This window comes from Mustela putorius, unplaced genomic scaffold (assembly GCF_011764305.1).
Source record: "Mustela putorius furo isolate JIRA1106 unplaced genomic scaffold, ASM1176430v1.1 tig00001094_pilon_pilon_pilon, whole genome shotgun sequence".
Lineage (NCBI taxonomy): Eukaryota > Metazoa > Chordata > Mammalia > Carnivora > Mustelidae > Mustela > Mustela putorius.
This window is the reverse complement of record NW_025421566.1, coordinates 3,460,093-3,479,031: the sequence shown is the minus strand read 5'-3', so window position 1 is coordinate 3,479,031 and position 18,939 is coordinate 3,460,093. Positions and strand designations below refer to the sequence as shown.

General features: G+C 60.3%; 2 protein-coding genes across 2 annotated transcripts; both read left to right on the top strand.

Moving 5' to 3' along the window:
• Positions 1-3,799, top strand: LOC123393958 (testis-specific Y-encoded protein 1-like). The gene is made up of 7 exons (XM_045087315.1): positions 1-170; positions 241-682; positions 2,041-2,118; positions 2,279-2,390; positions 2,592-2,737; positions 2,842-2,933; positions 3,574-3,799. The coding sequence occupies exons 1-6, from the start codon at positions 1-3 to the stop codon at positions 2,911-2,913; spliced, it is 1,020 nt and encodes a 339-aa protein (XP_044943250.1). The 3' UTR covers positions 2,914-2,933; positions 3,574-3,799.
• Positions 3,800-9,549: 5,750 nt separating this feature from the next.
• Positions 9,550-13,142, top strand: LOC123393957 (testis-specific Y-encoded protein 1-like). The gene is made up of 7 exons (XM_045087314.1): positions 9,550-9,914; positions 9,957-10,200; positions 11,559-11,636; positions 11,797-11,908; positions 12,110-12,255; positions 12,360-12,451; positions 13,095-13,142. The coding sequence occupies exons 1-6, from the start codon at positions 9,550-9,552 to the stop codon at positions 12,429-12,431; spliced, it is 1,017 nt and encodes a 338-aa protein (XP_044943249.1). The 3' UTR covers positions 12,432-12,451; positions 13,095-13,142.
• The last annotated feature ends 5,797 nt before the right edge of the window (positions 13,143-18,939 follow it).

Sequence of the window (18,939 nt, the reverse complement as noted above, 5' to 3'; positions counted from 1 at the left end):
ATGGAGAGGGAGTCGAGGTCCGGGGAAGGCGGAGCTGCCCCAGAATCCGGGACCACCTTGGTCCCAGACGGGGGCGGTGAGGAGGCGGCTGCCCTCAGGGAGACCGGCTCCTGTGGGCACGCAGGGGCGCTTCTGGCCCTGGAGGCTGCCGGTTTGGTGGCCGCGGCTGTGCGGGTAGCTGAGGCCCCGCGTGGCCCAGAGGACGCCGGCGCTGGGCAGGTGTTGGTGCTTGTGGTGCAGGATATCGGGGGGAGGTATCGTGGGGGAGGTGGAGGTGGTGGCGGTGGAAGACGAGGAGGTGCTGGCGGTGGAAGACGAGGAGGTGCTGGCGGTGGAAGACGAGGAGGTGCTGGCGGTGGAAGACGAGGAGGTGGTGGCGGTGGAAGACGAGACGAGGAGGGTGGAAGACGAGGTGGTGGTGGCGGAAGAAGAGAGGAGGTGGAGAAGCCGAGCAGGAGAGGAGCCGAAGGAGCTGTCGCAGGCAGAGCCGGTGCCGCGGCCCGACACAACCGGGGCCGCCCTTGCCGCGCTGCAGGTGGTTCAGGAAGCGCTCCGCTCTGTGGATGTCCAAGCCACCAGGGCCTACCTGCGGCTCAAGCGCAGGATGAATCAGAAGCGGAGTGGTCACCTGGCTCGAAGGAGGGCCATCATCCAGGGCATCCCTGGCTTCTGGGCACGCGCCGTATCCTTCCTTCATCGCGCCGGCTGCGTTTTGGCCCCTGGGGAGGACAGTGGGAGCAGGGCAGCAGGGAGCAGTGCCTGAGCCTGAGCCAGGGGCTAGAGAAGTGCGAAGCTGGGCCGGGCTCCCCCAACCATGGCCCCCACCCTTCCAGCAATGGGCACCTGCCAGCAGTAGGCCGCTGGGCACGCAGGGAGCGCAAAGCCCCGATCCCTGGGCCTACCCTTCTACTGCACTGCCTAGGGGGCCGGGGTCCAGCAGTGGGTGGTCCGGGAGGAGGTGGGTGCGGGGAGTACGCATTGGCGTCGGGAAAGGCAGAGCCTGAGACTGTGGAGTCCTCTGTGAGTGGAAGCTCCGGGCCAGTGCTTTGGGGCTGCAGCACCCCCACACGCCTCTGCGGTCCCGGAACCCGTGTCAACACTCTGGACTCCTAGTGAAGCCCAGCCCACTTGGCTCAGAGCACAGGTTGGAAGGAAAGGATTTGGGGGTAAATGGGGCAGATGGAGAGGCTGCCCGCCTCATTCCGTGTCCTTCAAACCGTGTATCGTTGCCGAGTTATAGTCAGTCAGCAGGCTGCCTGATTTCAGCGGGCCCCGGGACCCTGGACACGGTGCCCCGGGTGCTACCAACTCTGTCTCCACAGGCCCTCCTGAAGCCGGCCGAGGCCCCTGGCCCAGGTGCTCCCAGACACGTTTCCTCCCTCCCTGCCTCTCCCTCTCCATGTCCCCCACCCGCGCTTGCGCTCTCTCTCTCTCTCTCTATCTCTCTATCTCTCTCAACACTCCCAGCCCTACGTCTACGTCTGTCGACCGGGTTTGGGTGTCTCTGTCTCTCTGTCTCCTTCCTCCCGCCCTACCCCTTTCCTCCCTGTGTGGCTGACTCTGCCAGGCCCTTGCTCAGGACGCTGGGTGTGCAGCCATGCTGCCAGCGAGCGGAGCAGCCTCCTTGTGGGCACAGAAGGTCCCTCAAGGGCCCAGGGCCTCAGATGAGCACACACGCAAACGGGGGGCCTGAGGGGGACCGAGCCCATCCAGACATCCAGAGTGGTGACAGACTGCCTCCTGGCCCCGCTGAGCACGGGCACAGGCCAGAGAGGACATAGGCAGGGAGAGCGGGCGGGCTCTTGGCCTTGCCCTCTTGGGCCCCGGGAGCCTCAGCCCTGTGGATCCTCCAAGCCCTGCGATGCCCCAGGGCAGAGCATGGGTGACAAAAGGGCAAGCGCTGGGGAGGTTGGGAGGGGCCAGTGCCTGCTGTTTCTGCACAGGCCGCCTTCCGTCCCTGTCTCTCAGTGGGGAAGGGCCGGGGCGTTCCTGGTTCTCTTCCCGGCGCCCTTGACGTGGAGGCTCCTTGACCCAAGGCAGATCCTGAATCACCCCCAGTTATCAGCTGTGATAGGTGACCAGGACACAGACATGCTCAGCTACATGACCAATTTAGAGGTTAGCCCTGGAGCCTGAGGCCAGCGGTGGTGCCTTGGGAGTGGGGGTTGAGCTGGAGTGGGTGCGTTTGAGTTGCTGAGAGTTGCGGTCAGTCAGTCACGCAGAACACCTAGGGTCAACGACCCCTCCCCCTCCCCCTTCTCTTGCTTTCCTGCGGCAGGTGGAGGAACTGGGTCGTCCCAAGTACCGCTGCAGGTTGATGTTTTACTTTGGGAGCAACCCCTACTTCCAGAACGACGTGATCGTTAAGGAGTATCACCTTAGCATCGGCGGTAGGTGTGGGCTTGAGGTGCAGAGGAGCTGGCGGAGGGCTTCCCGGCATGAGGGCCCGGGGGTGGAAAGGGAGGAGTGTGGGGTCCTCGGGGCAGTGCAGGGATTTGGCACAGGAAGGGGGACAGGTCGTCGGTTGAGAGTGAGAGCTGGCGTGGGTCCTAGGCCTCGGAGAGCCTCCCTTAAGTTTCCTCGTCCCGCAGGATATCGGGAGACTCGTTGCACTCCAGTCCGGTGGTTCTGGGATTATGAACGTGGTGCTGCCAGCCGCAGGCGAGACCCCAGCGGCCTGAACTTCTTCAACTGGTTGTGTGACCCCAGCTGCCCAGGGTCCAACAGGATCGCCGGGGTGAGGCCCCTGCGCCTTCGTCAGCAGCGCAGATGCTGGAGTCCCGACTGCTGGGGAATGGGGTCGGGGGCCCCGTGCTCAGCTCACCTTTTGTCCCCTACCAGATCATCATCGAGGACCTGTGGCCCAATCCCTTGCAGTACTACCCGAGGCAGGAAGGCGGCCTCTGGGAATGAGCTGAGAGGACGACCTGTCGGTGAGGAGCCAGGAGGGCTGGGTCCAGAGCCCTGTGGGCAGGGGTGCCAGGGGACAGTCAATTTAGTGGCGGGGAAACTGAGGCTCAGAGGAGCTTGGACCCATGGAGCAGGTGGCAGGGTGGGAAGTGAGCCTGCGGGAACTCAGAGCGCACACACAGGGCCGAGGATGGGTCTAGTCCGGCAGGTTCATGCCTGCCATGCTGTCCTTCGGAAAACCCCTGGCCAATCCGGACAAGCAAGGCTCCCCCAGCCCATTTTCCTGAAGTGTCTCCCATGGCTGTCGGCCTCTCTCTCGGTCCTCCTGCCGCTCGTTTGGTTGGCGATGGCCTGCCTGTCTTTGGGAGTCGGGCTCCTTGTCCCAGCCCACTCTTGGACCACGACTCCCTGACGGCCATCCACATGCCTGAGCCCCGCGTGTCCTCCCACATCGTTCACATGTCCTTGGGAATGGTCCCAGGCCATCCCAAGCAGGGTCACGGTGCCCTGGCTGTGGAGGAACTGGGTTCCCATGATTACAAGGCACGCTCACAACATCACGTTCAGTATCCCTGGCATCATACATTTTCACAAATAGCTAAGACTTTTGTGTGTATTTTCATGTTTCTCTGTGTGTGTCTGTGTCTGTGTGTGTGTGTCAAGGCATGGCAGCTGTGTGGAAGTGGACATCACAGAGCATCCGCGTTGCACCACCAAGAAGAATCTGATGAGGCCTCCACCGTTGAGAGACCTGCATGGGCTCTTCTCCGTGGTGCTCAGCCTGCATGGGACAGCAAAAGGGACAAGGATCAGCAGGGGCAGCGCTAGAGAGGATCCTGCCCCTAGCTGCAGGGTCAGGGAGAAGGGCCATAAACAAGTTACAAAGCACCTTGTGTCCATGTGTGGTTTTATATTGGGGGCACAGGAAATGGCAAGGAGGCAATAAGCCTGGTGGGACCCTCCAACCCCCATCCTGTTGGATTCCATGGGTGGGGTGATGGAGAGCAAGGGGCCAGGGCACAGCCGTTCTTGGCCTGTGGACAGAACCCCACCCTTCCAAGCAGGATCTGGCAGAGGAAGGGAAGAGGCGGGTCTCTCTTGGGAAGTCTTGTTCTGTAGAGCGGGGCGCACAGGAGGGGTAAGGTGCTCCCGAGTGGGGCCCTGGGGTCCCCTGGGCTCCTCGTACCACCGTATTCACATGGCTTGGAGAGCTTTTTATGTTTGCCCTTCAACCTGGAACTGTGCCCTGCATTGCTGAGTTGCAATGCCATGCAGCTTCTTGGTCAGCTCCAGCGCAAAACCAAGGGTCGTGGGAGGAACAAAGATGAGGCTGTCGCTCACGGTCCCTCCCTGTGGCAACAGATCCTCCTGCAGTGCAGGGGACAGTTCCACGGATGTGTGAGGCAACGCAGGTGTGCTCCATGGGATGGCAGACATCCTGAGTGTTTATGTGTGAGGGAGCCGCTGAGGGCAGGTCCGCGCCTTCACACGGACGTGTGTGTGTGTGTGTGTGTGTGTGTGTGTGTGTGTGTGTGTGTGAAGGTGCAATGGGGAATGGCCCTATGCCCTCGACCATGTGTATGCATTGTGTGCCTCCCCTCAGTAAACAACCTGTAGTGCTTGTGTGTGTGTCTGTGTCTCTCTGGGGCCTGCTTTGTACAAGGGCTGGACAGCTATGGTGTGTGTTGTGGGTGTATGTTTCCATGCGCAGTTCTGTGTCCAGTGTTTGGGCTGAGGGTGCTTGAGTCCGTGACAGAGATAGGATGTGTGCTGGCAATGAGTGTGGGTTTGCATGGGCTTTTGTGCGTGTGCGTGCACGAGTGGGTGTGCTTGAGCGGTTGAGTGTGCATTTCTATGTCAGGGAGGTCGTGTGTTTTCCTCGCATATGTCTGCATCCTCAGGGAGTGTGCGTTGGAGTATGTGTTTTAGACAGGTGAGAATGTCTGTGTGTCCAATTCTGTGGATGTTTATGGATTGCAGGGCACCAGGGGCAGACTTCTTTTTTCAGCAGGGTCAACAGTGTACGCCTATGCCGGAGACCTTGGATGTGTTGTCGTGTGTGCGTGTGCTTGCAAGCATAGCTGTGTGTGGGGGAGGGCAGGGATGCATGCCTGCGTGTGCTCCGTGTGTGTGTTTTGTGTATGAGCGTAGGGCTCGTTGTGATTGTATAAGTGTGTCAGTGTGTGTGTGTGTGTGTGTGTGTGTGTATGAGAGATTGAGAGAGTGGCTACGTGTGTGTTCTTTATGACACAGATGATGGGTTTTGTTTACATGCTTCTGTACCCTTAGGGCTATGAGCGTGTGTGCATGCGCCGATGTGTCACGTTTTTATGCCTGTGGGCTCGAGGCCATAGTGGTGGTGGGGTATGCATGTTAGTGTTTTTGGGCACACACGTGTACGATTTTTATGGTGAGGCCAAATGCGTATGCCTGTGCCAGAGTCCTTGTGGCAACTGGGTGTGTCCCGAGTGTTTTTGCAAGCGCCTATGTGTCTCCATGCAAGGGATGGTGTGCAGGCCTCAGATCCATATGCACGAGTGTGTATGTAGTGTGTACAGTGGGTTCACAAACTGCTCGCCTGCTGCGTGTGTGCGTGTGTGTGTGTGTGTGTGTGTGTGCAGGCTTGCGTACATGTGCGTTCTTTGAGGATGCAGAACAAGGGTTTTGCTTACATTCTTCCCTTTCCTCAAGGGTAAGTTTGTGTGAGTGTGCATGCTCCGATGTGCTGGGGTCAGTTGTGTATGCCTGTCTGCTAGAGGCTTTGGATGTGGTCTCTTGTGTGTGTGTGAATGCGAGTGTCCCAGGTCACACCTGGGAACGTCCTTTTGAGTTGGGACCAAATGTCTATGCCTGTGCCAGAGACGTTCTGTGAGAGCTCTATGGTGTGTGTGTGTGTGTGTGTGTGTGTGTGTGTGTGTGCTTACGAGCACCTCTGTGCCAGCATGCATGTCTGATGTACATGCCTGAGTTGCAGAGATACATGTGTGTATTTAGTGTGTTCGGTGTTTTTGCGTGAGCACGTGTTTATGTGTGTGTCTGTGTGTTTGAAAGGAGCCCGATGGGGTGTGTTTGTATTTTCACTCTGTGTGTGTGTGTGTGTGTGTGTGCGCGCGTATATGTGCAGCCGTGTGTGTGTCCTTGTGTACATGTGCCATCTCCTTTCTTTGGTTTCAGGGGCCAGGTGTGGGAATGCAGAGCCCCCTTCTGAGTGCCTGAGTGCCCGTGTGTCCATGTGTGTGTGTGTCTGAATATCTGTCCCACCCAGGGAGGTTCACGCTGCTGAGATGCATATGAGGAAGCATCGCCCTTGACCAGAAGCCGTGAAAACTTCCCACGGAGCCTGGTGCCGGGGTGAAAGACAAGGTCGACTGAGGCCCCCGAGGAAAACCACTGAAATGTAGAAGACCGATGTCACCCGTGTTCCTGTATGTTCCTGTGTGGAGGCTCACGAATGAGCTCCTTCTCAGAAAGGAGCAGGTGGTGTGCCTGAGCTCCTGGTGTAAGGTTGGTGCTTACGATGCTGCCTTGGAATCCCCATTCCGAGGAAGGGATGGGCCCTCATGCTTGCCCAGAGGTCTAGGACACAGAAGCTCTGGGACGGCATCCCAGCGGGGGGAGGTCCTGCCCGTGCGGATGGTGGTGCTGGGCTGGCAGCGGGAGTTGATGAACAAAAGGCCAGCTATCAGGTCTCATGTCTTCCCTGGGGTAAAGACAGAGTTCAAGGCTAGGGAAGGATGAGCCAGCGCCAAACATGGCCAGTGTCTGGGTTTGGGGGATGGCGATGCCAGTCCTCCAGAGGGCTCCCTGGGGATGTCCTCAAGCACATCCACTGAACACAGCAGGGCTGGGCCTGTAGTTCATTTTCCCTTGGACCCCAGTGCCCGTGCTCACTACCGGTCTGGCAAGGGGCCTGCCTCTTGCTGACACGGTCATCCTCTCTGGCACAGAAACAATGCTGTGGAGGCCAGGCCTGTGCCGTCACGTCTCTGATGTCGCATCCCTGCCTGGGCCCATATCAGCGCAGCTGGGCCTGCATAATGGCCTTTGGCCCTGGTGAGTCTCTGCTTTGCCACAGATGCGGGGCCGTTGGCCCGACTTGGGTTTGTATGAATTTCTCTCGCGGAGACAATCTGCCTGGGCCCTGGGCCCCGTCTTCTTCTTCAACGTGGAGTGAGATGAGGCCGGGGCTGTCTCAGTAGTCTTCGAGGAGTCCTTGGCTACCAGCGCCGTAAGCCATGTGTTGACGCATCCTTGGGAACAGAGGAACAGCCCCGCTCTTACTGCCGGCCAGCGAGGGGGAGGGATCTCCGGGGCCACGCCTAGGTCCTCAGGTCACTCATCACTCTCACTCGTCCCACTTTCAAATGCTCTGTGGTTACGGGACGAAAAGGTCAGTCTCTCGCACGGGGCGTAGGCAGGGGCAGCTTTTTAAAGGCTGCCCGTTGTGCCGTCGTCTACATCATCCTAGATGGCTGTGAAGACTCCTTACTGACCGGGGCCGCCTGGCGCCCACGATTGCTAGACCCGGTTCCTGTGTAAGCCCCTGTCTGTTTCCACCCTCTCCGCCGCCGCCGTGACTTCGTGACTTCCTTCTCTTTGGCTGTCTGACCGGTGTTTTTCAGGGAACACGATTGCTGACCTCTTTGACACCACTGGATGGAGCTCTCTGCTCAGCGGACCCTTGGCTTCCGCAATCGGGTGTGTGTTGGGGGGGGTCCCTTCTGCATAGGCGGTATGTGTTTCGGGCCAGTACGCCTTGCACCCTCTGTACGACCAAAGCCTCCCTCTGTGCCTCCGGCCTTCCTCGCTCCGTCGCTGTGTCTCCCTCCCCACACCTGCACACTCGTGTCCGTCCTCAACTCTGTCCGTCCTTCCCATCGCCCCCCTCACTCCCCAGCTCTTCTTCTCCCCCTGGGCTATGGTGCCTGCCTCTCCTCCCAGGCTCCCTGTCTCCCCCCTCTGTCTGTCACCACGGCAGCCTCCCCCATCTGCAAGGCTGTGCTGTTTCGAGGGCACTTCTGCCTCAGGACCCTCAGGACCCTCCTCTAGGTCAGTTTGGATTGCACCAGTCACGCCAACGCCGGGACCTTTTCAGGGACAGTCTCAGATAATTTGCCTGCTCGCCACAGGCGGCCATGCCTTTTTCTCACTGCAGGCGTCCCTCTCTGCACTGACAGCTAACGTGGGCAACGGAGACACTTGGGCCCACCAAGCAGCCTGCCCTTCATCTCCAGGAAGCTCCTCCTGCTTCTTTCGGCTCCAAAACCCCCAGGACACACCCCCACCATCCTTGGTATGTGAGGCCCTCCCATGAGGCAAGCGCAAGGCTGGCAGCCTTGCCATGCCCCGCGGGGACTTCCTCACACCTCTGGTGGCCGGCGTCCTATGTGGCCCATGATCCCCCCCTGGAGTGCACCTGCATGAGGGGTGGTTCGGACCCGAAGGACCTGCTGAGAAAGGACACCTGTGCTGTCAATGCGCACCTGGTTGGTGCGCCATCCCCTCCCGGGCTGGTACTCCACTCAGCGAGGGACCCAGACAAAGGGAGCACTCGGAGCAAAGTTGCAAGGAAGACCCCGAGAGCCCTTGCATGAAGGTCTGGCGGCGACGGAAGAGAACGCAAAGAGGAAAGGAGACACAGACGGGAGAGGGAAAGAGGTCGGGCAGAGGAAAGTCCAGCGGGAGCGGGTTTTTTTAGCAGCGGCGGGCTCCCAGAAAGATGCAGTTGGTCCTCGGACTTAAAGTCTGGCTCGTCAGCATGCCTCCCAGTGCCACTGGGGGAGCTGGCTGAGGCCGGCTTAGAAGCTCTGTGTGCACCCTGGTGGCCAGGGACTGTGGCTCATGGCTACGTAATTTCAGGGCAAGGACATTGTGAGCAGATTCCTTCTCTGAAGGACAGCTGGGTGGAGCGGGGTGGTGCTGGGGGGTGTGGAGGGGGGTGGCCCCTGCACGCAGCAGCTTGGTGGTAGGCTCCTGGCTCCGTCCACCACTGGGTTGTTCCAGGGCAAAAGCCCGACAACACTGACGCGGCTCCGTTGGAGCACCAGCCGATGCCCCCAGGGCTTTCCTCGGGTTCCACTAAGAAGGAGCGTGGGAGGCTTTCGGGCTGCGGGGAGACACAGGATTCAGCCGTTGGATTTCAACTGCTAGCGAGAGGAGAGGGGTCCCAGAGGAACGATGTGAAAGGGAAGAGCGGGACTGTGACACGAGGGCACCGGCGGGAAGGCCTGCGAGGTGTCTGTGCAGAAACGTTAGGGGTTGGGAGGCGCGGAGGGCACCGCGGGGGAGCGTCCCGGGCGGCCTTCCTGGCTAGCTCTGGCGCCTACAAGGGCCCAGGAGGGTGGTGGCCACGCCCACGGGCCTATCCAGGGCGAGACCCCGGAGCACCCCCATCCTCTTGGGGCTCGGAGTCTCTGTCGCTCCCAGGACGCATGCGTGGCTCCTCCCGGCCCGCCCCGCCGCGCGCCGCTTGGCGGCGGCACCCTCCGCCCCGGGTCCCTGTGCGCATGCGTGCCCCAGGCCCGCACACTCAGACAGGCGGCTGCTGCCCGCCGCCGACGCCGGGCGCGGACCAGAACCTGCGGTTCCCGCGTCCATCGCCTGCCCTCCGCAGCTGCCTGGGTTGAGGGGCACGGCCACATGGAGAGGGAGTCGAGGTCCGGGGAAGGCGGAGCTGCCCCAGAACCCGGGACCACCTTGGTCCCAGACGGGGGCGGTGAGGAGGCGGCTGCCCTCAGGGAGACCGGCTCCTGTGGGCACGCAGGGGCGCTTCTGGCCCTGGAGGCTGCCGGTTTGGTGGCCGCGGCTGTGCGGGTAGCTGAGGCCCCGCGTGGCCCAGAGGACGCCGGCGCTGGGCAGGTGTTGGTGCTTGTGGTGCAGGATATCGTGGGGGAGGTGGAGGGTGGTGGGGGGAGGAGGAGGTGGTGGCGGTGGAAGACGAGGAGGTGGCTGGCGGTGGAAGACGAGGAGGTGCTGGCGGTGGAAGACGAGGAGGTGGTGGGCGGGTGAAGGTGGTGGGTGGCGGTGGAAGACGAGGAGGTGGGCAGAAGAAGAGAGCAGGTCGAGGAGCCGAAGGAGCTGTCGCAGGCAGAGCCGGTGCCGCGGCCCGACACAACCGGGGCCGCCCTTGCCGCGCTGCAGGTGGTTCAGGAAGCAGCGCTCCGCTCTGTGGATGTCCAAGCCACCAGGGCCTACCTGCGGCTCAAGCGCAGGATGAATCAGAAGCGGAGTGGTCACCTGGCTCGAAGGAGGGCCATCATCCAGGGCATCCCTGGCTTCTGGGCACGCGCCGTATCCTTCCTTCATCGCGCCGGCTGCGTTTTGGCCCCTGGGGAGGACAGTGGGAGCAGGGCAGCAGGGAGCAGTGCCTGAGCCTGAGCCAGGGGCTAGAGAAGTGCGAAGCTGGGCCGGGCTCCCCCAACCATGGCCCCCACCCTTCCAGCAATGGGCACCTGCCAGCAGTAGGCCGCTGGGCACGCAGGGAGCGCAAAGCCCCGATCCCTGGGCCTACCCTTCTACTGCACTGCCTAGGGGGCCGGGGTCCAGCAGTGGGTGGTCCGGGAGGAGGTGGGTGCGGGGAGTACGCATTGGCGTCGGGAAAGGCAGAGCCTGAGACTGTGGAGTCCTCTGTGAGTGGAAGCTCCGGGCCAGTGCTTTGGGGCTGCAGCACCCCCCACACGCCTCTGCGGTCCCGGAACCCGTGTCAACACTCTGGACTCCTAGTGAAGCCCAGCCCACTTGGCTCAGAGCACAGGTTGGAAGGAAAGGATTTGGGGGTAAATGGGGCAGATGGAGAGGCTGCCCGCCTCATTCCGTGTCCTTCAAACCGTGTATCGTTGCCGAGTTATAGTCAGTCAGCAGGCTGCCTGATTTCAGCGGGCCCCGGGACCCTGGACACGGTGCCCCGGGTGCTACCAACTCTGTCTCCACAGGCCCTCCTGAAGCCGGCCGAGGCCCCTGGCCCAGGTGCTCCCAGACACGTTTCCTCCCTCCCTGCCTCTCCCTCTCCATGTCCCCCACCCGCGCTTGCGCTCTCTCTCTCTCTCTCTATCTCTCTATCTCTCTCAACACTCCCAGCCCTACGTCTACGTCTGTCGACCGGGTTTGGGTGTCTCTGTCTCTCTGTCTCCTTCCTCCCGCCCTACCCCTTTCCTCCCTGTGTGGCTGACTCTGCCAGGCCCTTGCTCAGGACGCTGGGTGTGCAGCCATGCTGCCAGCGAGCGGAGCAGCCTCCTTGTGGGCACAGAAGGTCCCTCAAGGGCCCAGGGCCTCAGATGAGCACACACGCAAACGGGGCCTTGAGGGGGACCGAGCCCATCCAGACATCCAGAGTGGTGACAGACTGCCTCCTGGCCCCGCTGAGCACGGGCACAGGCCAGAGAGGACATAGGCAGGGAGAGCGGGCGGGCTCTTGGCCTTGCCCTCTTGGGCCCCGGGAGCCTCAGCCCTGTGGATCCTCCAAGCCCTGCGATGCCCCAGGGCAGAGCATGGGTGACAAAAGGGCAAGCGCTGGGGAGGTTGGGAGGGGCCAGTGCCTGCTGTTTCTGCACAGGCCGCCTTCCGTCCCTGTCTCTCAGTGGGGAAGGGCCGGGGCGTTCCTGGTTCTCTTCCCGGCGCCCTTGACGTGGAGGCTCCTTGACCCAAGGCAGATCCTGAATCACCCCCAGTTATCAGCTGTGATAGGTGACCAGGACACAGACATGCTCAGCTACATGACCAATTTAGAGGTTAGCCCTGGAGCCTGAGGCCAGCGGTGGTGCCTTGGGAGTGGGGGTTGAGCTGGAGTGGGTGCGTTTGAGTTGCTGAGAGTTGCGGTCAGTCAGTCACGCAGAACACCTAGGGTCAACGACCCCTCCCCCTCCCCCTTCTCTTGCTTTCCTGCGGCAGGTGGAGGAACTGGGTCGTCCCAAGTACCGCTGCAGGTTGATGTTTTACTTTGGGAGCAACCCCTACTTCCAGAACGACGTGATCGTTAAGGAGTATCACCTTAGCATCGGCGGTAGGTGTGGGCTTGAGGTGCAGAGGAGCTGGCGGAGGGCTTCCCGGCATGAGGGCCCGGGGGTGGAAAGGGAGGAGTGTGGGGTCCTCGGGGCAGTGCAGGGATTTGGCACAGGAAGGGGGACAGGTCGTCGGTTGAGAGTGAGAGCTGGCGTGGGTCCTAGGCCTCGGAGAGCCTCCCTTAAGTTTCCTCGTCCCGCAGGATATCGGGAGACTCGTTGCACTCCAGTCCGGTGGTTCTGGGATTATGAACGTGGTGCTGCCAGCCGCAGGCGAGACCCCAGCGGCCTGAACTTCTTCAACTGGTTGTGTGACCCCAGCTGCCCAGGGTCCAACAGGATCGCCGGGGTGAGGCCCCTGCGCCTTCGTCAGCAGCGCAGATGCTGGAGTCCCGACTGCTGGGGAATGGGGTCGGGGGCCCCGTGCTCAGCTCACCTTTTGTCCCCTACCAGATCATCATCGAGGACCTGTGGCCCAATCCCTTGCAGTACTACCCGAGGCAGGAAGGCGGCCTCTGGGAATGAGCTGAGAGGACGACCTGTCGGTGAGGAGCCAGGAGGGCTGGGTCCAGAGCCCTGTGGGCAGGGGTGCCAGGGGACAGTCAATTTAGTGGCGGGGAAACTGAGGCTCAGAGGAGCTTGGACCCATGGAGCAGGTGGCAGGGTGGGAAGTGAGCCTGCGGGAACTCAGAGCGCACACACAGGGCCGAGGATGGGTCTAGTCCGGCAGGTTCATGCCTGCCATGCTGTCCTTCGGAAAACCCCTGGCCAATCCGGACAAGCAAGGCTCCCCCAGCCCATTTTCCTGAAGTGTCTCCCATGGCTGTCGGCCTCTCTCTCGGTCCTCCTGCCGCTCGTTTGGGTTGGCGATGGCCTGCCTGTCTTTGGGAGTCGGGCTCCTTGTCCCAGCCCACTCTTGGACCACGACTCCCTGACGGCCATCCACATGCCTGAGCCCCGCGTGTCCTCCCACATCGTTCACATGTCCTTGGGAATGGTCCCAGGCCATCCCAAGCAGGGTCACGGTGCCCTGGCTGTGGAGGAACTGGGTTCCCATGATTACAAGGCACGCTCACAACATCACGTTCAGTATCCCTGGCATCATACATTTTCACAAATAGCTAAGACTTTTGTGTGTATTTTCATGTTTCTCTGTGTGTGTGTGTGTGTCTGTGTGTGTGTGTCAAGGCATGGCAGCTGTGTGGAAGTGGACATCACAGAGCATCCGCGTTGCACACACCAAGAAGAATCTGATGAGGCCTCCACCGTTGAGAGACCTGCATGGGCTCTTCTCCGTGGTGCTCAGCCTGCATGGGACAGCAAAAGGGACAAGGATCAGCAGGGGCAGCGCTAGAGAGGATCCTGCCCCTAGCTGCAGGGTCAGGGAGAAGGGCCATAAACAAGTTACAAAGCACCTTGTGTCCATGTGTGGTTTTATATTGGGGGCACAGGAAATGGCAAGGAGGCAATAAGCCTGGTGGGACCCTCCAACCCCCATCCTGTTGGATTCCATGGGTGGGGTGATGGAGAGCAAGGGGCCAGGGCACAGCCGTTCTTGGCCTGTGGACAGAACCCCACCCTTCCAAGCAGGATCTGGCAGAGGAAGGGAAGAGGCGGGGGTCTCTCTTGGGAAGTCTTGTTCTGTAGAGCGGGGCGCACAGGAGGGGTAAGGTGCTCCCGAGTGGGGCCCTGGGGTCCCCTGGGCTCCTCGTACCACCGTATTCACATGGCTTGGAGAGCTTTTTATGTTGCCCTTCAACCTGGAACTGTGCCCTGCATTGCTGAGTTGCAATGCCATGCAGCTTCTTGGTCAGCTCCAGCGCAAAACCAAGGGTCGTGGGAGGAACAAAGATGAGGCTGTCGCTCACGGTCCCTCCCTGTGGCAACAGATCCTCCTGCAGTGCAGGGGACAGTTCCACGGATGTGTGAGGCAAACGCAGGTGTGCTCCATGGGATGGCAGACATCCTGAGTGTTTATGTGTGAGGGAGCCGCTGAGGGCAGGTCCGCGCCTTCACACGGACGTGTGTGTGTGTGTGTGTGTGTGTGTGTGTGTGTGTGTGTGTGTGAAGGTGCAATGGGGAATGGCCCTATGCCCTCGACCATGTGTATGCATTGTGTGCCTCCCCTCAGTAAACAACCTGTAGTGCTTGTGTGTGTGTCTGTGTCTCTCTGGGGCCTGCTTTGTACAAGGGCTGGACAGCTATGGTGTGTGTTGTGGGTGTATGTTTCCATGCGCAGTTCTGTGTCCAGTGTTTGGGCTGAGGGTGCTTGAGTCCGTGACAGAGATAGGATGTGTGCTGGCAATGAGTGTGGGTTTGCATGGGCTTTTGTGCGTGTGCGTGCACGAGTGGGTGTGCTTGAGCGGTTGAGTGTGCATTTCTATGTCAGGGAGGTCGTGTGTTTTCCTCGCATATGTCTGCATCCTCAGGGAGTGTGCGTTGGAGTATGTGTTTTAGACAGGTGAGAATGTCTGTGTGTCCAATTCTGTGGATGTTTATGGATTGCAGGGCACCAGGGGCAGACTTCTTTTTTCAGCAGGGTCAACAGTGTACGCCTATGCCGGAGACCTTGGATGTGTTGTCGTGTGTGCGTGTGCTTGCAAGCATAGCTGTGTGTGGGGGAGGGCAGGGATGCATGCCTGCGTGTGTGCTCCGTGTGTGTGTTTTTGTGTATGAGCGTAGGGCTCGTTGTGATTGTATAAGTGTGTCAGTGTGTGTGTGTGTGTGTGTGTGTGTGTGTATGAGAGATTGAGAGAGTGGCTACGTGTGTGTTCTTTATGACACAGATGATGGGTTTTGTTTACATGCTTCTGTACCCTTAGGGCTATGAGCGTGTGTGCATGCGCCGATGTGTCACGTTTTTATGCCTGTGGGCTCGAGGCCATAGTGGTGGTGGGGTATGCATGTTAGTGTTTTTGGGCACACACGTGTACGATTTTTATGGTGAGGCCAAATGCGTATGCCTGTGCCAGAGTCCTTGTGGCAACTGGGTGTGTCCCGAGTGTTTGCAAGCGCCTATGTGTCTCCATGCAAGGGATGGTGTGCAGGCCTCAGATCCATATGCACGAGTGTGTATGTAGTGTGTACAGTGGGTTCACAAACTGCTCGCCTGCTGCGTGTGTGCGTGTGTGTGTGTGTGTGTGTGTGTGTGTGCAGGCTTGCGTACATGTGCGTTCTTTGAGGATGCAGAACAAGGGTTTTGCTTACATTCTTCCCTTTCCTCAAGGGTAAGTTTGTGTGAGTGTGCATGCTCCGATGTGCTGGGGTCAGTTGTGTATGCCTGTCTGCTAGAGGCTTTGGATGTGGTCTCTTGTGTGTGTGTGACTGCGAGTGTCCCAGGTCACACCTGGGAACGTCCTTTTGAGTTGGGACCAAATGTCTATGCCTGTGCCAGAGACGTTCTGTGAGAGCTCTATGGTGTGTGTGTGTGTGTGTGTGTGTGTGTGTGTGTGTGTGCTTACGAGCACCTCTGTGCCAGCATGCATGTCTGATGTACATGCCTGAGTTGCAGAGATACATGTGTGTATTTAGTGTGTTCGGTGTTTTTGCGTGAGCACGTGTTTATGTGTGTGTTTGTGTGTTTGAAAGGAGCCCGATGGGGTGTGTTTGTATTTTCACTCTGTGTGTGTGTGTGTGTGTGTGTGCGCGCGTATGTGTGCAGCCGTGTGTGTGTCCTTGTGTACATGTGCCATCTCCTTTCTTTGGTTTCAGGGGCCAGGTGTGGGAATGCAGAGCCCCCTTCTGAGTGCCTGAGTGCCCGTGTGTCCATGTGTGTGTGTGTCTGAATATCTGTCCCACCCAGGGAGGTTCACGCTGCTGAGATGCATATGAGGAAGCATCGCCCTTGACCAGAAGCCGTGAAAACTTCCCACGGAGCCTGGTGCCGGGGTGAAAGACAAGGTCGACTGAGGCCCCCGAGGAAAACCACTGAAATGTAGAAGACCGATGTCACCCGTGTTCCTGTATGTTCCTGTGTGGAGGCTCACGAATGAGCTCCTTCTCAGAAAGGAGCAGGTGGTGTGCCTGAGCTCCTGGTGTAAGGTTGGTGCTTACGATGCTGCCTTGGAATCCCCATTCCGAGGAAGGGATGGGCCCTCATGCTTGCCCAGAGGTCTAGGACACAGAAGAAGCTCTGGGACGGCATCCCAGCGGGGGGAGGTCCTGCCCGTGCGGATGGTGGTGCTGGGCAGCGGGAGTTGATGAACAAAAGGCCAGCTATCAGGTCTCATGTCTTCCCTGGGGTAAAGACAGAGTTCAAGGCTAGGGAAGGATGAGCCAGCGCCAAACATGGCCAGTGTCTGGGTTTGGGGGATGGCGATGCCAGTCCTCCAGAGGGCTCCCTGGGGATGTCCTCAAGCACATCCACTGAACACAGCAGGGCTGGGCCTGTAGTTCATTTTCCCTTGGACCCCAGTGCCCGTGCTCACTACCGGTCTGGCAAGGGGCCTGCCTCTTGCTGACACGGTCATCCTCTCTGGCACAGAAACAATGCTGTGGAGGCCAGGCCTGTGCCGTCACGTCTCTGATGTCGCATCCCTGCCTGGGCCCATATCAGCGCAGCTGGGCCTGCATAATGGCCTTTGGCCCTGGTGAGTCTCTGCTTTGCCACAGATGCGGGGCCGTTGGCCCGACTTGGGTTTGTATGAATTTCTCTCGCGGAGACAATCTGCCTGGGCCCTGGGCCCCGTCTTCTTCAACGTGGAGTGAGATGAGGCCGGGGCTGTCTCAGTAGTCTTCGAGGAGTCCTTGGCTACCAGCGCCGTAAGCCATGTGTTGACGCATCCTTGGGAACAGAGGAACAGCCCCGCTCTTACTGCCGGCCAGCGAGGGGGAGGGATCTCCGGGGCCACGCCTAGGTCCTCAGGTCACTCATCACTCTCACTCGTCCCACTTTCAAATGCTCTGTGGTTACGGGACGAAAAGGTCAGTCTCTCGCACGGGGCGTAGGCAGGGGCAGCTTTTTAAAGGCTGCCCGTTGTGCCGTCGTCTACATCATCCTAGATGGCTGTGAAGACTCCTTACTGACCGGGGCCGCCTGGCGCCCACGATTGCTAGACCCGGTTCCTGTGTAAGCCCCTGTCTGTTTCCACCCTCTCCCGCCGCCGCCGTGACTTCGTGACTTTCCTCTTTGGCTGTCTGACCGGTGTTTTTCAGGGAACACGATTGCTGACCTCTTTGACACCACTGGATGGAGCTCTGCTCAGCGGACCCTTGGCTTCCGCAATCGGGTGTGTGTTGGGGGGGGGGGGGGTCCCTTCTGCATAGGCGGTATGTGTTTCGGGCCAGTACGCCTTGCACCCTCTGTACGACCAAAGCCTCCCTCTGTGCCTCCGGCCTTCCTCGCTCCGTCGCTGTGTCTCCCTCCCCACACCTGCACACTCGTGTCCGTCCTCAACTCTGTCCGTCCTTCCCATCGCCCCCCTCACTCCCCAGCTCTTCTTCTCCCCCCCCTGGGCTATGGTGCCTCTCCTCCCAGGCTCCCTGTCTCCCCCCTCTGTCTGTCACCACGGCAGCCTCCCCCATCTGCAAGGCTGTGCTGTTTCGAGGGCACTTCTGCCTCAGGACCCTCAGGACCCTCCTCTAGGTCAGTTTGGATTGCACCAGTCACGCCAACGCCGGGACCTTTTCAGGGACAGTCTCAGATAATTTGCCTGCTCGCCACAGGCGGCCATGCCTTTTTCTCACTGCAGGCGTCCCTCTCTGCACTGACAGCTAACGTGGGCAACGGAGACACTTGGGCCCACCAAGCAGCCTGCCCTTCATCTCCAGGAAGCTCCTCCTGCTTCTTTCGGCTCCAAAACCCCCAGGACACACCCACCCATCCTTGGTATGTGAGGCCCTCCCATGAGGCAAGCGCAAGGCTGGCAGCCTTGCCATGCCCCGCGGGGACTTCCTCACACCTCTGGTGGCCGGCGTCCTATGTGGCCCATGATCCCCCCCTGGAGTGCACCTGCATGAGGGGTGGTTCGGACCCGAAGGACCTGCTGAGAAAGGACACCTGTGCTGTCAATGCGCACCTGGTTGGTGCGCCATCCCCTCCCGGGCTGGTACTCCACTCAGCGAGGGACCCAGACAAAGGGAGCACTCGGAGCAAAGTTGCAAGGAAGACCCCGAGAGCCCTTGCATGAAGGTCTGGCGGCGACGGAAGAGAACGCAAAGAGGAAAGGAGACACAGACGGGAGAGGGAAAGAGGTCGGGCAGAGGAAAGTCCAGCGGGAGCGGGTTTTAGCAGCGGCGGGCTCCCAGAAAGATGCAGTTGGTCCTCGGACTTAAAGTCTGGCTCGTCAGCATGCCTCCCAGTGCCACTGGGGGAGCTGGCTGAGGCCGGCTTAGAAGCTCTGTGTGCACCCTGGTGGCCAGGGACTGTGGCTCATGGCTACGTAATTTCAGGGCAAGGACATTGTGAGCAGATTCCTTCTCTGAAGGACAGCTGGGTGGAGCGGGGTGGTGCTGGGGTGTGGAGGGGGGTGGCCCCTGCACGCAGCAGCTTGGTGGTAGGCTCCTGGCTCCGTCCACCACTGGGTTGTTCCAGGGCAAAAGCCCGACAACACTGACGCGGCTCCGTTGGAGCACCAGCCGATGCCCCCAGGGCTTTCCTCGGGTTCCACTAAGAAGGAGCGTGGGAGGCTTTCGGGCTGCGGGGAGACACAGGATTCAGCCGTTGGATTTCAACTGCTAGCGAGAAGAGAGGGGTCCCAGAGGAACGATGTGAAAGGGAAGAGCGGGACTGTGACAAGAGGGCACCGGCGGGAAGGCCTGCGAGGTGTCTGTGCAGAAACGTTAGGGGTTGGGAGGCGCGGAGGGCACCGCGGGGGAGCGTCCCGGGCGGCCTTCCTGGCTAGCTCTGGCGCCTACAAGGGCCCAGGAGGGTGGTGGCCACGCCCACGGGCCTATCCCGGGCGAGACCCCGGAGCACCCCCATCCTCTTGGGGCTCGGAGTCTCTGTCGCTCCCAGGACGCATGCGTGGCTCCTCCCGGCCCGCCCCGCCGCGCGCCGCTTGGCGGCGGCACCCTCCGCCCCGGGTCCCTGTGC